Source organism: Perca flavescens, chromosome 1 (assembly GCF_004354835.1).
Source record: "Perca flavescens isolate YP-PL-M2 chromosome 1, PFLA_1.0, whole genome shotgun sequence".
NCBI classification, from domain to species: Eukaryota; Metazoa; Chordata; class Actinopteri; order Perciformes; family Percidae; genus Perca; species Perca flavescens.
The window spans coordinates 8132370-8149140 of record NC_041331.1 but is presented as its reverse complement, the minus strand read 5'-3'; the positions used below and the strand labels follow the sequence as shown (position 1 = coordinate 8149140).

Below are 16771 nucleotides of genomic sequence, written 5' to 3'. Positions count from 1 at the left end.
GTGCCTGGTAGACACATGGCGAACTGACAAAGGAGACCTACATTTTTGAACGGAATCTCCCTACTTTTGAAATGCGCGAACATTTCCACCCAGCGCTTGTCCGCTAACTTGCCGTAAGAAGAGGCATTGTTTACAAATGTACATTGTAACGCCGGCTGCACAGATTATGCAGACGCAGACCGCTATGATTGACTGACACACACACACACACACACATTGTTAAAATCATATGCTGGACGCTTTATTAGTTTTTCTACATGGGTTTTAGTTAATGATCGGGCTATAATTAGACCACGTCGGCTATGTAATCGCTGACAACCGGGACAATTTCATAGTGGTTGGTATAAACCGGGACATTTTAGCATCCCGACAGGCTTTTGTTGGGACTCGGGACACGCAACTCAAAATCGGGACACTTATCAGACACTTAGAATATTAATCTTAGCCTGTCAGTGGCAAACCAAGCACTTCTGTGAAGGTAAATACAAGGTGGGCAATTGCCCTATTAACTTACATTGTAGCTTGTTTCGCCGCTGCCGACTGCAGTGATCTTGCTTAATACTGGACCTATGTCAAAGATTGTTGTTCCCATCAGTCACTTAGACACAAAAGCATATGAAAATAGGGTCCAGATTGAAAAAAAACGGCAGTTAACCTGAACTTTTTAAATTCCCCTTCAGAGCAACAGACACAATAAGAGTTTACTTGCAAATGTAATGTGCAAAAAGAATCGTTTTTCTCAATAACACTGTTTTGTCATCATTAGGAACCGGAATCGAAATCGTAATCATAATTCAATAAATTGCACAGTCCAAGATCAAGAATGAACCATGACATTCACAGTATGCAACTGGGACACAATGCTAGTTTCCTCAGACTCGACATGCTAAGATGGATAGTTTATTTATATACTTGAGAAGGGTAGAGAATAGTGTCTGAGAGTCAGAGCATGGCGGCAGACAAACACCTCCACAGACACTTAGAGTCCTCCAGAGCCAAACAGCCGTCACTCACACAGCAGAAGCCGGCTGATTGCACGTCACCACCTATCAATCTGTGTTAGGCCTCTGGGAAATCTACTTGACAACCAGGTCCCTGGCCAGTCAATGTCATTGGCGGATCCATTGGGTGGCAGGGAGATAAGGTTACCACCACACACACACACACACACACACACACACACACACACAACAGACACACACACACACAACACAGAGCAATAGATTGGAGCTCTATTGGGCACACTGGACAGTTACACACAGTGTCTCAGTGCTATGCTGACAATAACAGACACAAACTAAATGGGTTCATTAGTCCCTCTTACTCTTGAGTGAACAATCCAATAACCTTGTGTGCTATTTCAAGCCCAATTAGATAGTAGGGGAGTACAGAGTAGACGAGGAATGAGAGAACTCATTGACAAACCTGAGCTACTAATGCTGCTGATCTTATCAATATGTGATGTGTTGTAGCTTACATATGGTTACATTTATTTCAAAGCAGCACAGTGCCTTTCAACAGCCTCAGGAAGAAGTATGTTTTTTGATTGCGAGGGACTGGCACAAACCAGATATTGTACACTATTTTTTTACCCTACTTACAGTTGGTTTTCCCCTTAAAAACATGTCCAAGTGTTTTGTATTTCAGATTTTTCCTGTGAAAAAGCAATTTTTCCAGCTGTAAAAAATATTGACAAGGCGACAACAGCACGTTTTCCTTTTCTTTAAAAGTAGCTGATTGTTGTCCATAGTTCGCCCTGTGCCCGACCCATTTAACGGTTCGGGACGAGGAGTTGCAGATCCTTCTTCAACAATTCATTGGTGTTTTTGTGTGATTTCGGCGAAACAATTACATACAATGCAAAGACGCAAATAGACGCACATTTGCAAGAAAGGTCTTGCCTTCGTGACGAAAACTTGAAGTTTTGAAGTCCAAATGATGCCTGTGGCTTGCACAGTAATAGCATTACTGAAGGATAGCTCTAGTCTCATGCTGAAGTCCCGTGGGAATTCTGTTGTTGCAAGAAACAAAGGCATTACCCCCGTGATCGACTCTTCTTGGCTTTCGGTGAAGTGACCGATGGAATAGAGGTAGGTGACAGTACAAAGTTTGAATTTAAACGGTTTCTTCACAATGTCTGAGTTGAAAATGCATCTTGTTGTCACGTAAGGGCCCTGTTTATTTTTTAATTGCATTTTGTGTCTGTTAAGAGGCACAAAGCCACTCTTTAGAACATGCCCCCACAACTGACATTTTAACTAACTGGGAGCTCTGGCCAGTAGCTGCAGCAACTCCAGTTTGCTAGTACCAATTTTGGTAATTTCTTTTTCCTACCGATAGTAGTCGGATACATCTAGTGATCAAGATTCCGGTAAAAATCAGCCAGATTTCTCCCTTAAGTACTGTAGGCTTTTAGTAAATGTACTTAGTTACTTTCCACCACTGATGAGTTGTATGTGTCTTTAGAAGGTAAATGTTTGGTATGATGTACATCCCCCATACTCAGGACTGCCCCCTTCCACACCTCCCCACACGAACATGTGATCTCTGTGTATCATTGGGGGACTGCAATCATGACAATCATAATTATTACATGTTTGGATTTGGTGTGTGTGTGTGTGTGTGGGTGTGTGTTGGAAAGGTGTGTCCGATGTTTGTTGGGTGACCATACCGATTTTTTTTTTTTTTTATGTTATCTGTTGATCGTTGGAGCAGATGATGCAACAAAATGTTCTGTGTGAACAGACAAATTAGATTTATCTTATATTATTTTATCTGATTTTGTGTCTCTGCAGTGTGCCCGGATAAGGAGCCAGGACTGCAGCCATGGATGCCAGGACACAGTGAAGACCACCGCGTTACGATCGGCTACGGCAGGAAGGTCCTCCTCACAACTTCAGCTACGGTCCACTCCATTGAGATTCTTAATGGAGGTAAACTAGACTCATCCATCTTATGTTTGTTTTTCTATAAAAGTCACAAGCGAAATAGGTAAAGTTTCTTTATCTTATGTGATGTGACAATACAGTATTTCTATATGTGAAACAGAATATGTTGGTGGGCTCTAGTTATAGATGGATTTAAATCAAATCCTTCAAATGTGATTGGGTTCCTTAAATGTGGGCGTTACTTGGGGGCACCTGGTTAGCCCACCTGGTGGACCGTGCTCCCCATGTACAGAGGCTCAGACCTTGCCGAGTTAGTGCAAGTCTACTGGAGAATGTAAAAGAAAACGTAGCTAAATTTGCCACTGCTGCGGTTACTTGCAACCGCTCGCCCTGCTAAAAAGGCAAAGAAAAGAGACTGAAGCTGAAAAAGCGGTGACTAAAAAGGCTGTAGATACAACTAGGCGGAGCCCCGAGGGCAAGGGAAGGGGTGCAGCATGGTGGTCCAAGGGTTAGCACTGTGGCCTCACAGCAAGAAGGTACAGGGGCTTGAACCCAGGCTGTCCCGGACCTGTGTGGACTGTACATGTTCTACACATGTCTGCATGGGGTTTTCTCCGGGTGCTCTGGTTTCCACCACTAAAAACATGTTCCCCTCCCTCTTCCTTAACTGGAAATCGCTTTGGACAAAAGCGTCAGCCATTGGCAATTTTAGACCCATTTTAGGGGGATCACCCCTAAATTTCATCTCAGCCCCCCTAAAAATTATAAAAAAAAAAAAAAAACTTGTCTTACTAGCTTTTTTAAAAATACCAACCCTGCCTTTAAGTGTTCAACGGAGCATCCAGTGAAGTCACACTCACATCAGCTGATCGTCAGCTGTTTTATTAATGCCTGGTATCAGTGGCTCATTGATGCATCATCTGTTTGGCTAGCAGCTCATTAGAAACATTCAAACCTATAGTCATTCAAGTGAGCCAGGCTGCCTGAACATTCAGAAAACACCAGTACATTCCGGAGATGATGTGTGAAGTTACAACAGCTACTCACCACTTCACTGCTGAACTGGAATCATTGCCCTGCAGACCTGCTAACACAGCTTTGTGCGTGTGCGTGTGTGTGTGCTCAGGGCCTTAAATGGTAGGAAGATCAGTGTGAGGGCAGTGGGGCATGACGAAGCTGCCAGCAGGCTTCACCACCACCCATCCTCCCTCTCTCTCTCTCTCTCTCTCTCTCTCTCTCTCTCTCTCTCTCTCCTCTTTAGGGAAGCTGGTGATTGCTGATACTAACCGGGCCATACTGCTTCGAACAAAACACATTCTGATCGGGAACAAAGGGGAGCTGCACATTGGAAGCCCAGACTGTCCTTATAAAGGCAACCTCACCATCTCCCTTTTTGGAAGGTACAGTTGTATGAAGTTTAGCATGAAAACACAGTGATGGGCAACTGCAGCGATGTGTTTTCAAAAAGTGGTGCTAATCAACATATTAACACAGGTTATAGTCAGTTTAACTACTTAAATCAACCAATTACGTGTTATCTGATATTCTGAACCCAGGGTCCAAAATTAACACTCGCCAAGCGCCAAATGTTTGTAGATTTGGCAAGCAAATCTTGGACGGCTATCTGCCACATGGCGGGTAAATGTTTGTACCAAAATAATTCCGTTTTTCAGTCTTCATTTTGGTGAAGCTGCAGCTACGTTCTGTCTGCACATCGAAGCTTCACACACACAAACATTCACTGACGCAAACGTACACGCACAAAACTGAACGCCAGCCACCACGTCACTTCTGTTTACTAGTTAGCATTTACCTCAGGCTAGTTAATTAGCCATTATGTGGTGATCTTTGGCAGGAGTTAGCCAGCCTTCCAAAACAAAGCATTATGAAAACCAGCAGGACTTGCAGCCCAAACCAGAAAGTTTAATGTTAAAAAAACCGCAGCAATTTTATATTTTGTCCGGTAAAAATTATGCTTGGATTTTTTCATCCATCCGTCAACTTGGTTGGTGAGTAAAAAAAGTTAACTCCAGACACTGTCGGAACCTATATTGGCCTGTCATTAAAAGTCAGTTTTGTCAATGTGGTCCTTCTCTGATATGATCAATGCAATATAGTTTGATGGATTACATATTTGATAAATCATATGTAAAAGAGATTTATATTAAGCTGGATGTCTATGAAATGCCAGAAATATTTACTGGAACACCAAATGTGGATTCATCTGCCTCTAAAAATAGTCCCCATCAAACCCAGTATTTCCTCCTTTATACTGTAAGTAATATTTGCTAAAAACTAACGTGGAAAGCTGTTTTAAAAAAATGACTCAGCCTTTGAAAAAAATGTAATGAAATGGTCTTTTCATGGGATGCCTTTTTGCCATTATTTGGAAAATGCTCTAAATGATAAAAAGCCCTTTTAAATATGGTGACATGTGATGTCTACATTAGGGTCATAAATACAAACACTAAAGCATACTTTCTTGCCTCAAGTGTTACTAGCAGAAAAGACATACAGTACAGGCCAAAAGTTTGGACACACCTCATTCAAATGCGTTTCCTTTTTATTTTCGTGACTATTTTCATTGTAGATTCTTACTGAAGGCATCAAAACTGTGAATGAACACATATGGAATTATGTACTTAACAAAAAAGTGTGAAATAACTGAAAACATGTATTATATTTTAGATTCTTCAAAGTAGCCACCCTTTGCTTTTTTATTAATAAGGGGAAAAATTCCACTAATTAACCCTGACAAGGCACACCTGTGAAGTGAAAACCATTTCAGGTGACTACCTCATGAAGCTCATTAAGAGAACACCAAGGGTTTGCAGAGTTATCAAAAAAAGCAAAGGGTGGGTACTTTGAAGAATCTAAAATACAAGACATGTTTTCAGTTATTTCACACTTTTTTGTTAAGTACATAATTCCATATGTGTTCATTCATAGTTTTGATGCCTTCAGTGAGAATCTAAAATGTAAATAGTCATGAAAGTAAAGAAACACATTGAATGAGAAGGTGTGTCCAAACTTTTGGCCTGTACTGTATTATGAAAATGTTTCAAATCCTCCCACACTGTTCACAGATTGGATGACAGTGATGAGGAACACAGCTACTTTGGGAGGAAGTACATTGGCGTGGGGACAGGAGGGACACTAGAGATCCACGGAAAGAAGAAGCTGTCATGGACATTCCTCAACAAGACCCTCCAGCCCGGAGAGAGCAACCAGAACAACTACCTGTTCCAGAGAAGCTGGGGGAGCCGAGGTATCATTATCCACGCCATCGACCCCAAGACTGGAGAGGTGCTGCACAATGACAGGTCAGGGTCTCTTCACAGTAGAGGCTGCGTCCTCTGCTTTAATTAAGAGTCTCATGATTAACAATCATGAGACTCTTAATTAAAGCAGTAATGATATGCTTTGCTGAGATCTTATAACCTGTCTAAGCACAGGGTTGTAATGAAGGAGACAAATATGACTGTCAAACTCAATTTCACAAAGGAACTGGAAAATGAGAATCACATCAGCGTCCAGACATACAGTTTATTTGCATGATTTTATTTAATCGGAAAAAGTAAAATATTTTTGACTGTATTATTGCATGTCTCATATAGCACTTTCACGTACAACTTGGTCCGCATAAAGCCCTTTAAAAAGTCAGCAAAAAAAGTTCCTCAGTTGTCATAGAATTTAGCAAAACAATGCATTCTGATTACATTTTCAAAAGTAGGCCACCACACTGCCGACTCACAACAACCTGTTTCATAGCCTGAATATGAAAACTCTCTGTTTCTTAGGGAATTCCTGAGTATCAGAGTCTCCAAAATTTATTCTGAGCCTAAATTGGATCAAAATTTGCGAGGGGCCGGATTTGGCCCGCGGGCCTTGAGTTTAACACGTGTGCTCTAAAGGCTCTAACATTGTTTCATTCAGGGATATTAAATGTAGCTATTGATATCATCCTTAATATCCGTTCATGCTTAATTAACCATCATATTTTTTACGCCAAATGCAGGGCAGATTATTTGTTATACAGAATGTATTGTGGTAATTAGATGATTGTAATTTTTTAAGCAGGAAGCAAGGCATTGGACTGCATCCATCCTCCTCTAATTGTCATTAGACGTTTTCTTATTAAAGGTGACAGCCATAAAATGCACTTAATAAATGGTTAACAGCAGTTAATATGCAGAGAGTTAACCGCAGTGAGAGATTAGAAAACAATTAAACAATAATTATAAATCTATAGACAGCAAATATTGCTTTATAGTGGGATAGTGTTTTACTAATGGGTGCCACCAAGGTGTTTTGCTCTTGCGCTCATGAGAGGTTATTTTAGATTTCATATTTCATGAAGCTACATTCTTTATTTATTCAATTACATTTTATTATAGCCCAATATCACAAATCACACATTTGCCTCAGAGGGCTTTACAATCATTACAGCATACAAAAGCCTCTGTCCTTTGACCCTCGCATCTGACAAGTAAATATTCCCCAAAAAAAACCTTTAACGGGAAAAAATGGTGGAAACATCAGGGAGAGCAACTCCCTCTCCCAGGACGGACAGACTTAATGTAGAGTTATGTGTACAGAACAGACCAGCATAATTACAGTATAAACAATCCATATGACAAAATGATACATAGAAATTGAGAGGAAGAGAGCGAGAGAGCGAAAGAGAGAGATGCACAGCAACAACAATAACAATCCTAACAACTATAATAATAATAATAGAAATGTGACTAATAATATTATAGCAGTAACAGTGAATATAATCAAATGACAATAATCCATCCATCCATCCATCTTCGTCCGCTTATCCGGTGTCGGGTCGCGGGGGGAGCAGCTCCAGCAGGGGACCCCAAACTTCCCTTTCCCAAGCAACATTAACCAGCTCCGACTGGGGATCGAGTTTCCCAGGCCAGGTTGAAGATATAATCCCTCCACCTAGTCCTGGGTCTTCCCCGAGGCCTCCTCCCAGCTGGACGTGCCTGGAACACCTCCCTAGGGAGGCGCCCAGGGGGCATCCTTACCAGATGCCCCAACCACCTCAACTGGCTCCTTTCGACGCAAAGGAGCAGCGGCTCTACTCCGAGCTCCTCACGGATGACTGAGCTTCTCACCCTATCTCTAAGGGAGACGCCAGCCACCCTCCTGAGGAAACCCATTTCAGCCGCTTGTACGCTGGATCTCGTTCTTTCAGTCATGACCCAGCCTTCATGACCATAGGTGAGGGTAGGAACGAAAACTGACCGGTAGATCGAGAGCTTTGCCTTCTGGCTAAGCTCTCTTTTCGTCACAACGGTGCGATAGATTGAATGCAATACCGCACCCGCTGCGCCGATTCTCCGACCAATCTCCCGCTCCATTGTCCCCTCACTCGCGAACACAACCCCAAGGTACTTGAACTCCTTCACTTGGGGTAAGGACTCATTCCCTACCTGGAGAAGGCATTCCATCGGTTTCCTTCTGAGAACCATGGCCTCAGATTTAGAGGTGCTGATCCTCATCCCAACCGCTTCACACTCCAGTGAGTGCTGAAGGGCGCAGGCCGATGATGCCATCAGGACCACATCATCTGCAAAGAGCAGCGATGAGATCCCCAGCCCACCAAACTGCAACCCCTCCCCACCCCGACTACGCCTCGATATCCTGTCCATAAATATTACAAACAGGATTGGTGACAAAGTGCAGCCCTGGCGGAGGCCAACCCTCACTTGAAACGAGTCCGACTTACTACCGAGAACCCGGACACAGCTCTCACTTTGGTCATACAGAGATTGGATGGCTCTGAGTAGAGACCCCCTCACCCCATACTCCCGCAGCACCTCCCACAGTATCTCCCGGGGGACCCGGTCATACGCCTTCTCCAAATCCACAAAACACATGTAGACCGGTTGGGCATACTCCCAGGCTCCCTCCAGGATCCTTGCGAGAGTGAAGAGCTGGTCCGTTGTTCCAAGACCAGGACGGAATCCGCATTGTTCCTCCTCAACCCGAGGTTCGACTATCGGCCGAACCCTCCTTTCCAGCACCTTGGAGTAGACTTTACCAGGGAGGCTGAGAAGTGTGATACACCTATAATTGGCACACACCCTCTGGTCCCCCTTTTTAAAAAGGGGAACCACCACCCCAGTCTGCCACTCCTTTGGCACCGTCCCAGACTTCCACGCAATGTTGAAGAGGCGTGTCAACCAGGACAGCCCCTCCACACCCAGAGCCTTGAGCATTTCTGGACGGATCTCATCAATCCCCGGGGCTTTGCCACTGTGTAGTTGTTTGACTACATCAGTGACTTCCGCCTGGGAAATCGACGACAATCCCCCATTATCTTCCAGCTCTGCCTCTAACTTAGAGGGCGTATTAGTCGGATTCAGGAGTTCCTCAAAGTGCTCCTTCCACCACCCTATTACCTCCTCAGTTGAGGTCAACAGTGTCCCATCCTTACTGTACACAGCTTGGATGGTTCCCCCCCCCCTCCTGAGGTGGCGAACAGTTTTCCAGAAGCACTTTGGTGCCGACCGAAAGTCCTTCTCCATGTCTTCTCCAAACTTCTCCCACACCCGCTGCTTTGCCTCTTTCACGGCAGAGGCTGCAGCCCTTTGGGCCCTTCGGTACCCTGCAACTGCCTCCGGTGTCCTCCGGGATAACATATCCCGGAAAGACTCCTTCTTCAGTCGGACGGCTTCCCTGACCACCGGTGTCCACCACGGTGTTCGTGGGTTACCGCCCCTTGAGGCACCTAAGACCCTAAGACCACAGCTCCTCGCCGCAGCTTCAGCAATGGAAACTTTGAACATTGTCCACTCGGGTTCAATGCCCCCAGCCTCCACAGGGATGCACGAAAAGCTCCGCCGGAGGTGTGAGTTGAAAGTCTGTTGGACAGGGGCCTCCTCCAGACGTTCCCAATTTACCCGCACTACCCGTTTGGGCTTACCAGGTCTGTCCAGAGTCTTCCCCCACCCTCTGACCCAACTCACCACCAGATGGTGATCGGTTGACAGCTCTGCCCCTCTCTTCACCCGAGTGTCCAAAACGGCCTAGGGTGCTCTGGTACCAGGTACACTTATGAGCATCCCTATGTTCGAACATGGTGTTCGTTATAGACAATCCATGACTAGCACAGAAGTCCAACAACAAACAACCACTCTGGTTTAGATCAGGGAGGCCGTTCCTCCCAATCACGCCTCTCCAGGTGTCTCCATCATTGCCCACATGTGCGTTGAAGTCCCCCAGCAGAACAATGGAGTCCCCCAAGGTCTCCAAGAAGGCCGAATACCCCGAACTCCTGTTTGGTGCATATGCACAAACAACAGTCAGAGACAATAATAATAATAATAATAATAATAACAGCAGTATTAGTAGTTATAGCAGTAATAAAAATAATAATGATAAAGGTAGCAGTTGGTGTCAAGCAGGATCGTGGCAGCAGGTGCAACCACAATCCAAGGAAACCAAGCACAAGGACTGCGGGGAAGAAGCTAACTTAATAAAATCCATTACTGGGACATGAATGCACACAGATGGAGAGAGAGAGAGCTCAGTGTGTCATAGGAAGTCCGCCGGCAGTCAAACTATAGCACCATAACTAAGAGCTCGTCCAAGGCAAACCTTAGCCAGCCTATACTGGCACATTTAACAGTGTTTTGATAATTCTCCCTTTCAGTAACACCTTTTAACACCTATACAGGATGCAAATTAATGTAAATAGAAAAGAGGATTTCTGACCCACAGATTGCTGGTCTTGGCAAGTACCAAATGATGAAGTTCTTAAATATGGGAATTGGGTTTTTCACTTACAACACAAAATAATCATTATTTATGTTGGAGGTTGATACCCTGTTTACAAGCGGAGTGGTTTTCAAAATGCGTTTTCTGGCCCGTTTTTGTTTTAGGATATAAGGAAGACACAATATTGATTTTGTTTCTTTCCCCTGTTCCTCCCTTCACTCCACAGGTTTGACACATATCGTAGTAAGGATGAGAGTCGCCGCCTTGCAAAGTATGTGGATGGAGTGGAGGCGGGGCTCATACTGGCCATGGTGGTCAATGACGAGGGCTCCAACAACTTGGAGGACTCTGCCAAGAAGAGCCTCTTCAGGCTGGGCAGCCGTCACATCAACAGTCTGGGATTTCGGTGAGCTTCTGATATATTGTTTTTGATATTAAATAACATCACCTGCAAACAAACACAAAACTAATGATCAAAAATATAATATAATATAGCTGTAAATTTCAATATGTTGGGCGCAACAATTTACATGCATCTTACCTAGTCATATCAACAACCTCCATGCTTTTTGTAAGGTGTGTCATATTGATTTGAATGTAGTGCACGGCGGGGGAAATGACGTTAACCAGCACATTAAAACATAGCGGCACCATCGCACAGAAGAGGCACATAAGGGCACACAGGCGATTTCATCCTTCATCATGAAAGAACAGACAGAGGCAGAAAACGTGAAGCAAGCTGAACTCAAGATGGCAATATTGGTAGCACAGACTTACAATACACTTAACACATTTGTATCACTTTTTTGACATACTATATTATAGAGTTTTTATCACTTTTTTCGACATAGTATACTATGACTTTTGTGACATATTATGACTTTTTTCGACATATATTGTGACTTTTATTGACGTACTAATTTGTGACTTTTTATCACTTTTTTTTCGACATTATATTATGACTTTTTTATCACTTTTTTGATATACTATATTATTGCGTCTTCGACATACTATACTATGAATTTTCCGACATACTATATTAGGATCTTTTTATCACTTTATTCAACATAACGACGTTCTCGCTAATCCCACAGTTGTTTACATGCTATTAAGTGTTAGCTACTTTAGCTTAGCAGTTAATGATGGTTTCTCCCTCTCCTGCTCTCTGTTGTTTGGCATGTCAAATGTTTAGCTATTCATCTACCTCCTTTAGAGATACTTGTACATGTACAATGATAATAACTGTAGTTTATTTGCCGTGTTGGAGGCGAAGCTCATTACCAGGGAGACTCGATTATTTACGTTAGCTGCTGGAATTTAGCCCCCAGTAGTCGCTGCTAACCTGATGTGGCTCCTGTTAGCCGTCCCCTTTCAGCAGCCAGGAAGCCAGGGAGGCTGGATTGTAATTAAGGATTTAAAATTCACTTGTTACTCATGCAGCATGGTTAGCACTGTGGCCTCCCAGCAAGTGCAAGAAGGTTCTGGGTTTGAATCCAGGTCGTTACGGGGCCTTTCTATGTGGAGTTTGCATGTTCTCTCCATGTTTGCGTGGGTTTCCTTTGGGTGCTCTGGTTTCCCCCACCATCAAAAACATGTACTAGGTTCTCCAGTCAGTACCCTTCATCAAGGCAATGGCTCAGATCTGGAGTTGGTCCCCGGGTGCTGTGATTGGCTGCCCACTGCTCCCTTGAGGGATGGGTTAAATGCAGAGAATGAATGTTGCTATATGTATGTGTATGTGACAATAAAGTACTTTTACCTTTATGCTGCTCAGCAGGCGGACTTGCTGCTAAACCTAACCCTCTGGTTTGGTCACCACCAACCCCTGACAAAAATGTCTGGCTCTGTTCACATGCCAGTCTCTAACTATGTCTGTATGCTGCATATATTGTAAAAATAATGGACGGGGATTCCGGGTCTGAAAAGTGACGCTAATGCAGAGTACCTGTATTCTTCCAGCATGGGGAGACTCCACTGGCTCCAAAAAGAAGTCTGTTTCTTTAGATGTCTATGAGAAAATAGTCTATATACACAACGTTCCACTTTCGGGATTGCTCCAGTGCCACTGGAAATTCCGCCGGATGATTTGGGACGGATGTCCATTACCTTCAGCTTTCTTTGTGTTGGCGTTCTAAACTCCAGTGGATTTATGAGGACTATGGTTAACTGCTCCTCAGATCTCTGCAGGGTAAATCCAGGCAGCTAGCTAGACTATCTGTCCAATCTGAGTTTTATGTTGCGCAACTAAAACAACTTTTGAACCTCCACCAAAACCAGTTCCTTCCCGAGGCTATTTTGCAGAGGCACCGTTGCTCCGTACTGCGCTTAGCACCGCCCAAGACAATTATGATTGGTTTAAAGAAATGCCAATAAACCAGAGCACCTTTTTCTCCCATCCCAGAATGCTGTGTGGACTAGCCAGACCTTACTTGATTTATTACCTCAGTAAACATAAAATCTTAAATCTTAATCTTAAACTTTGGCACTCTCATGTGTTTTCACTTCATCGAAGTTGAGTGGAACATTTTGGTTGCCTAAAAATGTCTTGTTCAGCATTCAGCCAACCAAGCTAGGTAGCTACCGCTAGCATTAGCTGGTAACCTAAGGAAAAGTTTGTTGATTTTCTGTGTTCTGCCGTACATGCAGATCAGTGGCGTCAGTATCCAGAGCTCCGCGTTTACATTGCTGGTAAATCTCCGCTGGATGACTCGCTTCAGAAGGGTTGAAAATTAGCAACTTTCCCTCTTTAGCGTTTAGCTTAGCGCGGCTCCATTTCAACCATACAAAACACTGGCTTGGCTGCGTTATCCTCCCCGGCTCCACCTTCTTGTCCAAAATTCATCAAGTCCAGTTTCTAAAAACCAAGATTGCAACTGACAAATTGCCAAACCCGAGGCCTTTACAAAGGCAGTCTACAAAACAATGGCTGATGCTACATCCATTGTTTTTACAGTCTGTGGTCTGCTGATGTGAAATAAAAACAAAGTGGAAAAACTTAGCTCAGCCGTACCAAGCAACCAAGATGTAGAAAATTAAGCCAGGCCTTGATACACTCACAAAGGTGGATATACAGTATGTCATTTAATATACATGCACGCAAGCACGCACACACACACACACACACACACACACACACACACACACACACACACACACACACACACACACACAAAGGGAAGCAATTACACCACTTACACATAATGTGGGTGTGTGTGTGTGTGTGTGTGTGTGTGTGTGTGTGTGTGTGTGTGTGTGTGTGTGTGTGTGTGTGTGTGTGTGTGTCTGTCTGTCTGTTTGGATGTCAGGAATGCATGGGAAATGGAAACAGAATCATGCCATGCTAACTAAACCCCTGGAGATGTCTCAACATTTCTGACATAAGGAGTATCGGAGTAGAAACAGTACACTGCCACATTCCTCAAACAAGACCCAACTGTGCTCTTCTGTTTTTCAGAAAAAATAATGCAGAACTGTTGGATAGAAGACTTTGCATAGTAAACCCACAAGCTTGTGTGAATGTGTTTTGTTTTGCAAAGTGCTAATCAGCTACAATGTGCCAAGCCCTTGTTGTGGGCTGAGAAAAGATGCTGGTGAATCTTGGTAATGTTGGCCCTGTGGTAAGCCTCCGAGCCTGGCGGTCTTATGAAACCTAATGCTGCTGAGGAGACCGCAGGGAACACTGAGAGGGTTACATAAACAACACGAGGACACAGTTCAAGTTAATTTTCCATTTCCCAATTTGCACTTTGCTCCATGGTTGTGGATGCTGTAGCATGGATGTAGTAAGTGGATGGGAGCGATGGTGAGGCGACAGAGGGATTCCTGCCTAACGACTCTTGTCGCCTTCTCTCCACACTGTTGCCAAACAGGCCAACACGTTTTTGATTAGGCAACAGAGGCTGTGCAATTTGTGGCGCACCCAGAGACATTTTAATAAGCTGGAATTTATGAGACAGTGTAGACTGCAATACATTCTCAGTTATGTCATTTGCATATGTTTACTGCGGCACCTCAGCAAAAATTAATTGAAGGTACCTAGCAGAATTTTCAGGAACAGGGCCACACCTCATCCGTGCCTCCTCCGGCATTCCTATAAATACCCTCCTAAGCGCGCATTCACACACACACACTGAGTTGGTCCTCAGACAGTCTGGTGAAAATGCTTCTCTTCATTCGTTTTGAATGGGGTCAGTGATAAGCAGATCCAAAAGGAATCTGCAGTTGTTTTCAGCGGTGACCTAGTCTGGCTATCACCAGACCAGATTGAACAGATTTAAGATTGAACATTAGTCTGGGGAGTCTGCTCTGTATTTTCTACTGCACAAGACGTGTGATCAACGGGCATAGTTTAAATGACTCTGTACGCAATGACCGACGATCCGGGTGACGTAGCAGCGACAGCGGCATCAACAGGTTGCTAGCTTCTCTATCGTCATTGTGTTAAACCCGGCAATAGCGCGGCAAGTGGATAAACCAGTTTGTGATTGGTCCCCGCAAAATTGTAAACAGAAGCAGGATAGATAAACATACAGGTTTCCAGCCTGAGCTGCAGGGCGAAATCAAATCGCCGGCAGATTGGGCTGGGTGACCCAGAATTTGGATATTTTTGGAGATTTCTTTCTGCTTGAGGTGGTGATGTGTTTATTTTTTTTGAGTTGTTGAAAATCTGCGAAAAATTCAGCGGAAATTTCAGCTGAAATTTGCAGAGTCAGTGTGGCCCTGGTGATAAGTGTTGTGTTTTAGATCAGACAGCAGAGATGTACAGTGCACTGACTACTCAACATCCTCATCTCCATCTGCCCTTCACTAGTCAGACCTGTAACACACATGCACAGCCAGCATGTCATTATCTGAGTGATGCATGCTGGGATACCTCATTTAATTACCCAGACTCCCTACTTGTGGATGTCAGCTGCTCCCTCCTTATGTTCGTTATTAGAAATGTAGTATGTGTGTGTGTGTCTGTGTGTGTGTGTGTGTGTGTGTGTGTGTGTGTGTGTGTGTGTGTGTGTGTGTGTGTGTGTGTGTGTGTCTGGGTGGGTGTGCGCAGTCTAATGTAGATGTTCCTCACATTTCACCTGCTGTTTCTGTATGTATTCTTTTCAAAGTTCTTGATTTACTTATTCTGCCTTTCCTTCTCTGTCTTCTTCCTTCTTTTTTCTCCATTCTGTGCCCTTCCTCACCTCTCCTTTCCTCTATCCATCATCTCTTTTCTCTTCCCACTGCTTTATCTCTCCCCTCTGTATCTGTTACAGGCATCCCTGGACCTTTATAGTGGCAAAAGGAGATGCTTCTTCTGCTGTGGAGGGTCACGCTGTCTACCAAGGTAGAAATCTATTTTTTGCTACCAACCTGATCTTATGGCTACGGAAGAGGATTAGGGCCACATGTGAATTTAAATATATGTTTTCACATGTGGCCCTAATCGTCTTCCCTATACTGTAGCAAAAGCACACACGTGTTCTAAATGATCTGTGTGTGTGTGTGTGTGTGTGTGTGTGTGTGTGTTGTCAGGAACCAAAGCCTCCTCAGAGGCCCGGAGCTCTCGTCTTTTTCAGTCGAGTTTTGGGGACCGTTTCACCATCACCATCAGCAGCCAGTGGGTGCAAGGTAAGTCTTCTCTCACACACACACACACACACACACACACACACACAGGCAGACACAGAGAAACCAAACTTCTTGTTCCGTCATCTCACTTTTATATCACTTTAAATTCTCCCTGAGCCATAATTGATCAGCTTTGGTGATATCATCACCAAATCATTTTCTCATCAATACGTCTGCCTCAGACCCAGCTGTCTGGTATGCTGCTGTTATTGACCCCTCCTTTAACATCAGTCAAAGCAGATTCCAATTACATATTTCTCATCTCCTATCAGATAGCAGCTATTTAAATCAAATTGCCAGACTCCAGCATGCAGATATACACACGGCGGAAAAGGCTGTGAGACGTACGTTCGAGCATAGTGTGTGTGCGCGCATGCGTGTGTGCCTGTGTGCGTGCGTGTGTGTGCCTGTGTGCGTGCGTGTGTGTCGAGCTTCAGATTAAAATTCAAGCCCACAGTCAAATGCACATTCCCCAACGTGTCAGCCAGACAGAGAACATAATGGGAGGACAGAGCCCTTCAATTACTCTGCTACAA

The 16771-nt window shown here is 44.0% G+C and overlaps 1 protein-coding gene across 1 annotated transcript in view; it reads left to right on the top strand.

Moving 5' to 3' along the window:
• The window catches only part of cemip (cell migration inducing hyaluronidase 1), a 223074-nt gene that overhangs the window by 118554 nt on the left and 87749 nt on the right, over positions 1-16771 (top strand). The window contains exons 3-8 of the mRNA XM_028576118.1: positions 2796-2933; positions 4150-4288; positions 5975-6211; positions 10852-11031; positions 15881-15951; positions 16140-16235. Of these exons, the coding sequence (XP_028431919.1) occupies positions 2796-2933; positions 4150-4288; positions 5975-6211; positions 10852-11031; positions 15881-15951; positions 16140-16235 (861 nt within the window). The remainder of the gene's footprint in view (positions 1-2795; positions 2934-4149; positions 4289-5974; positions 6212-10851; positions 11032-15880; positions 15952-16139; positions 16236-16771) is intronic.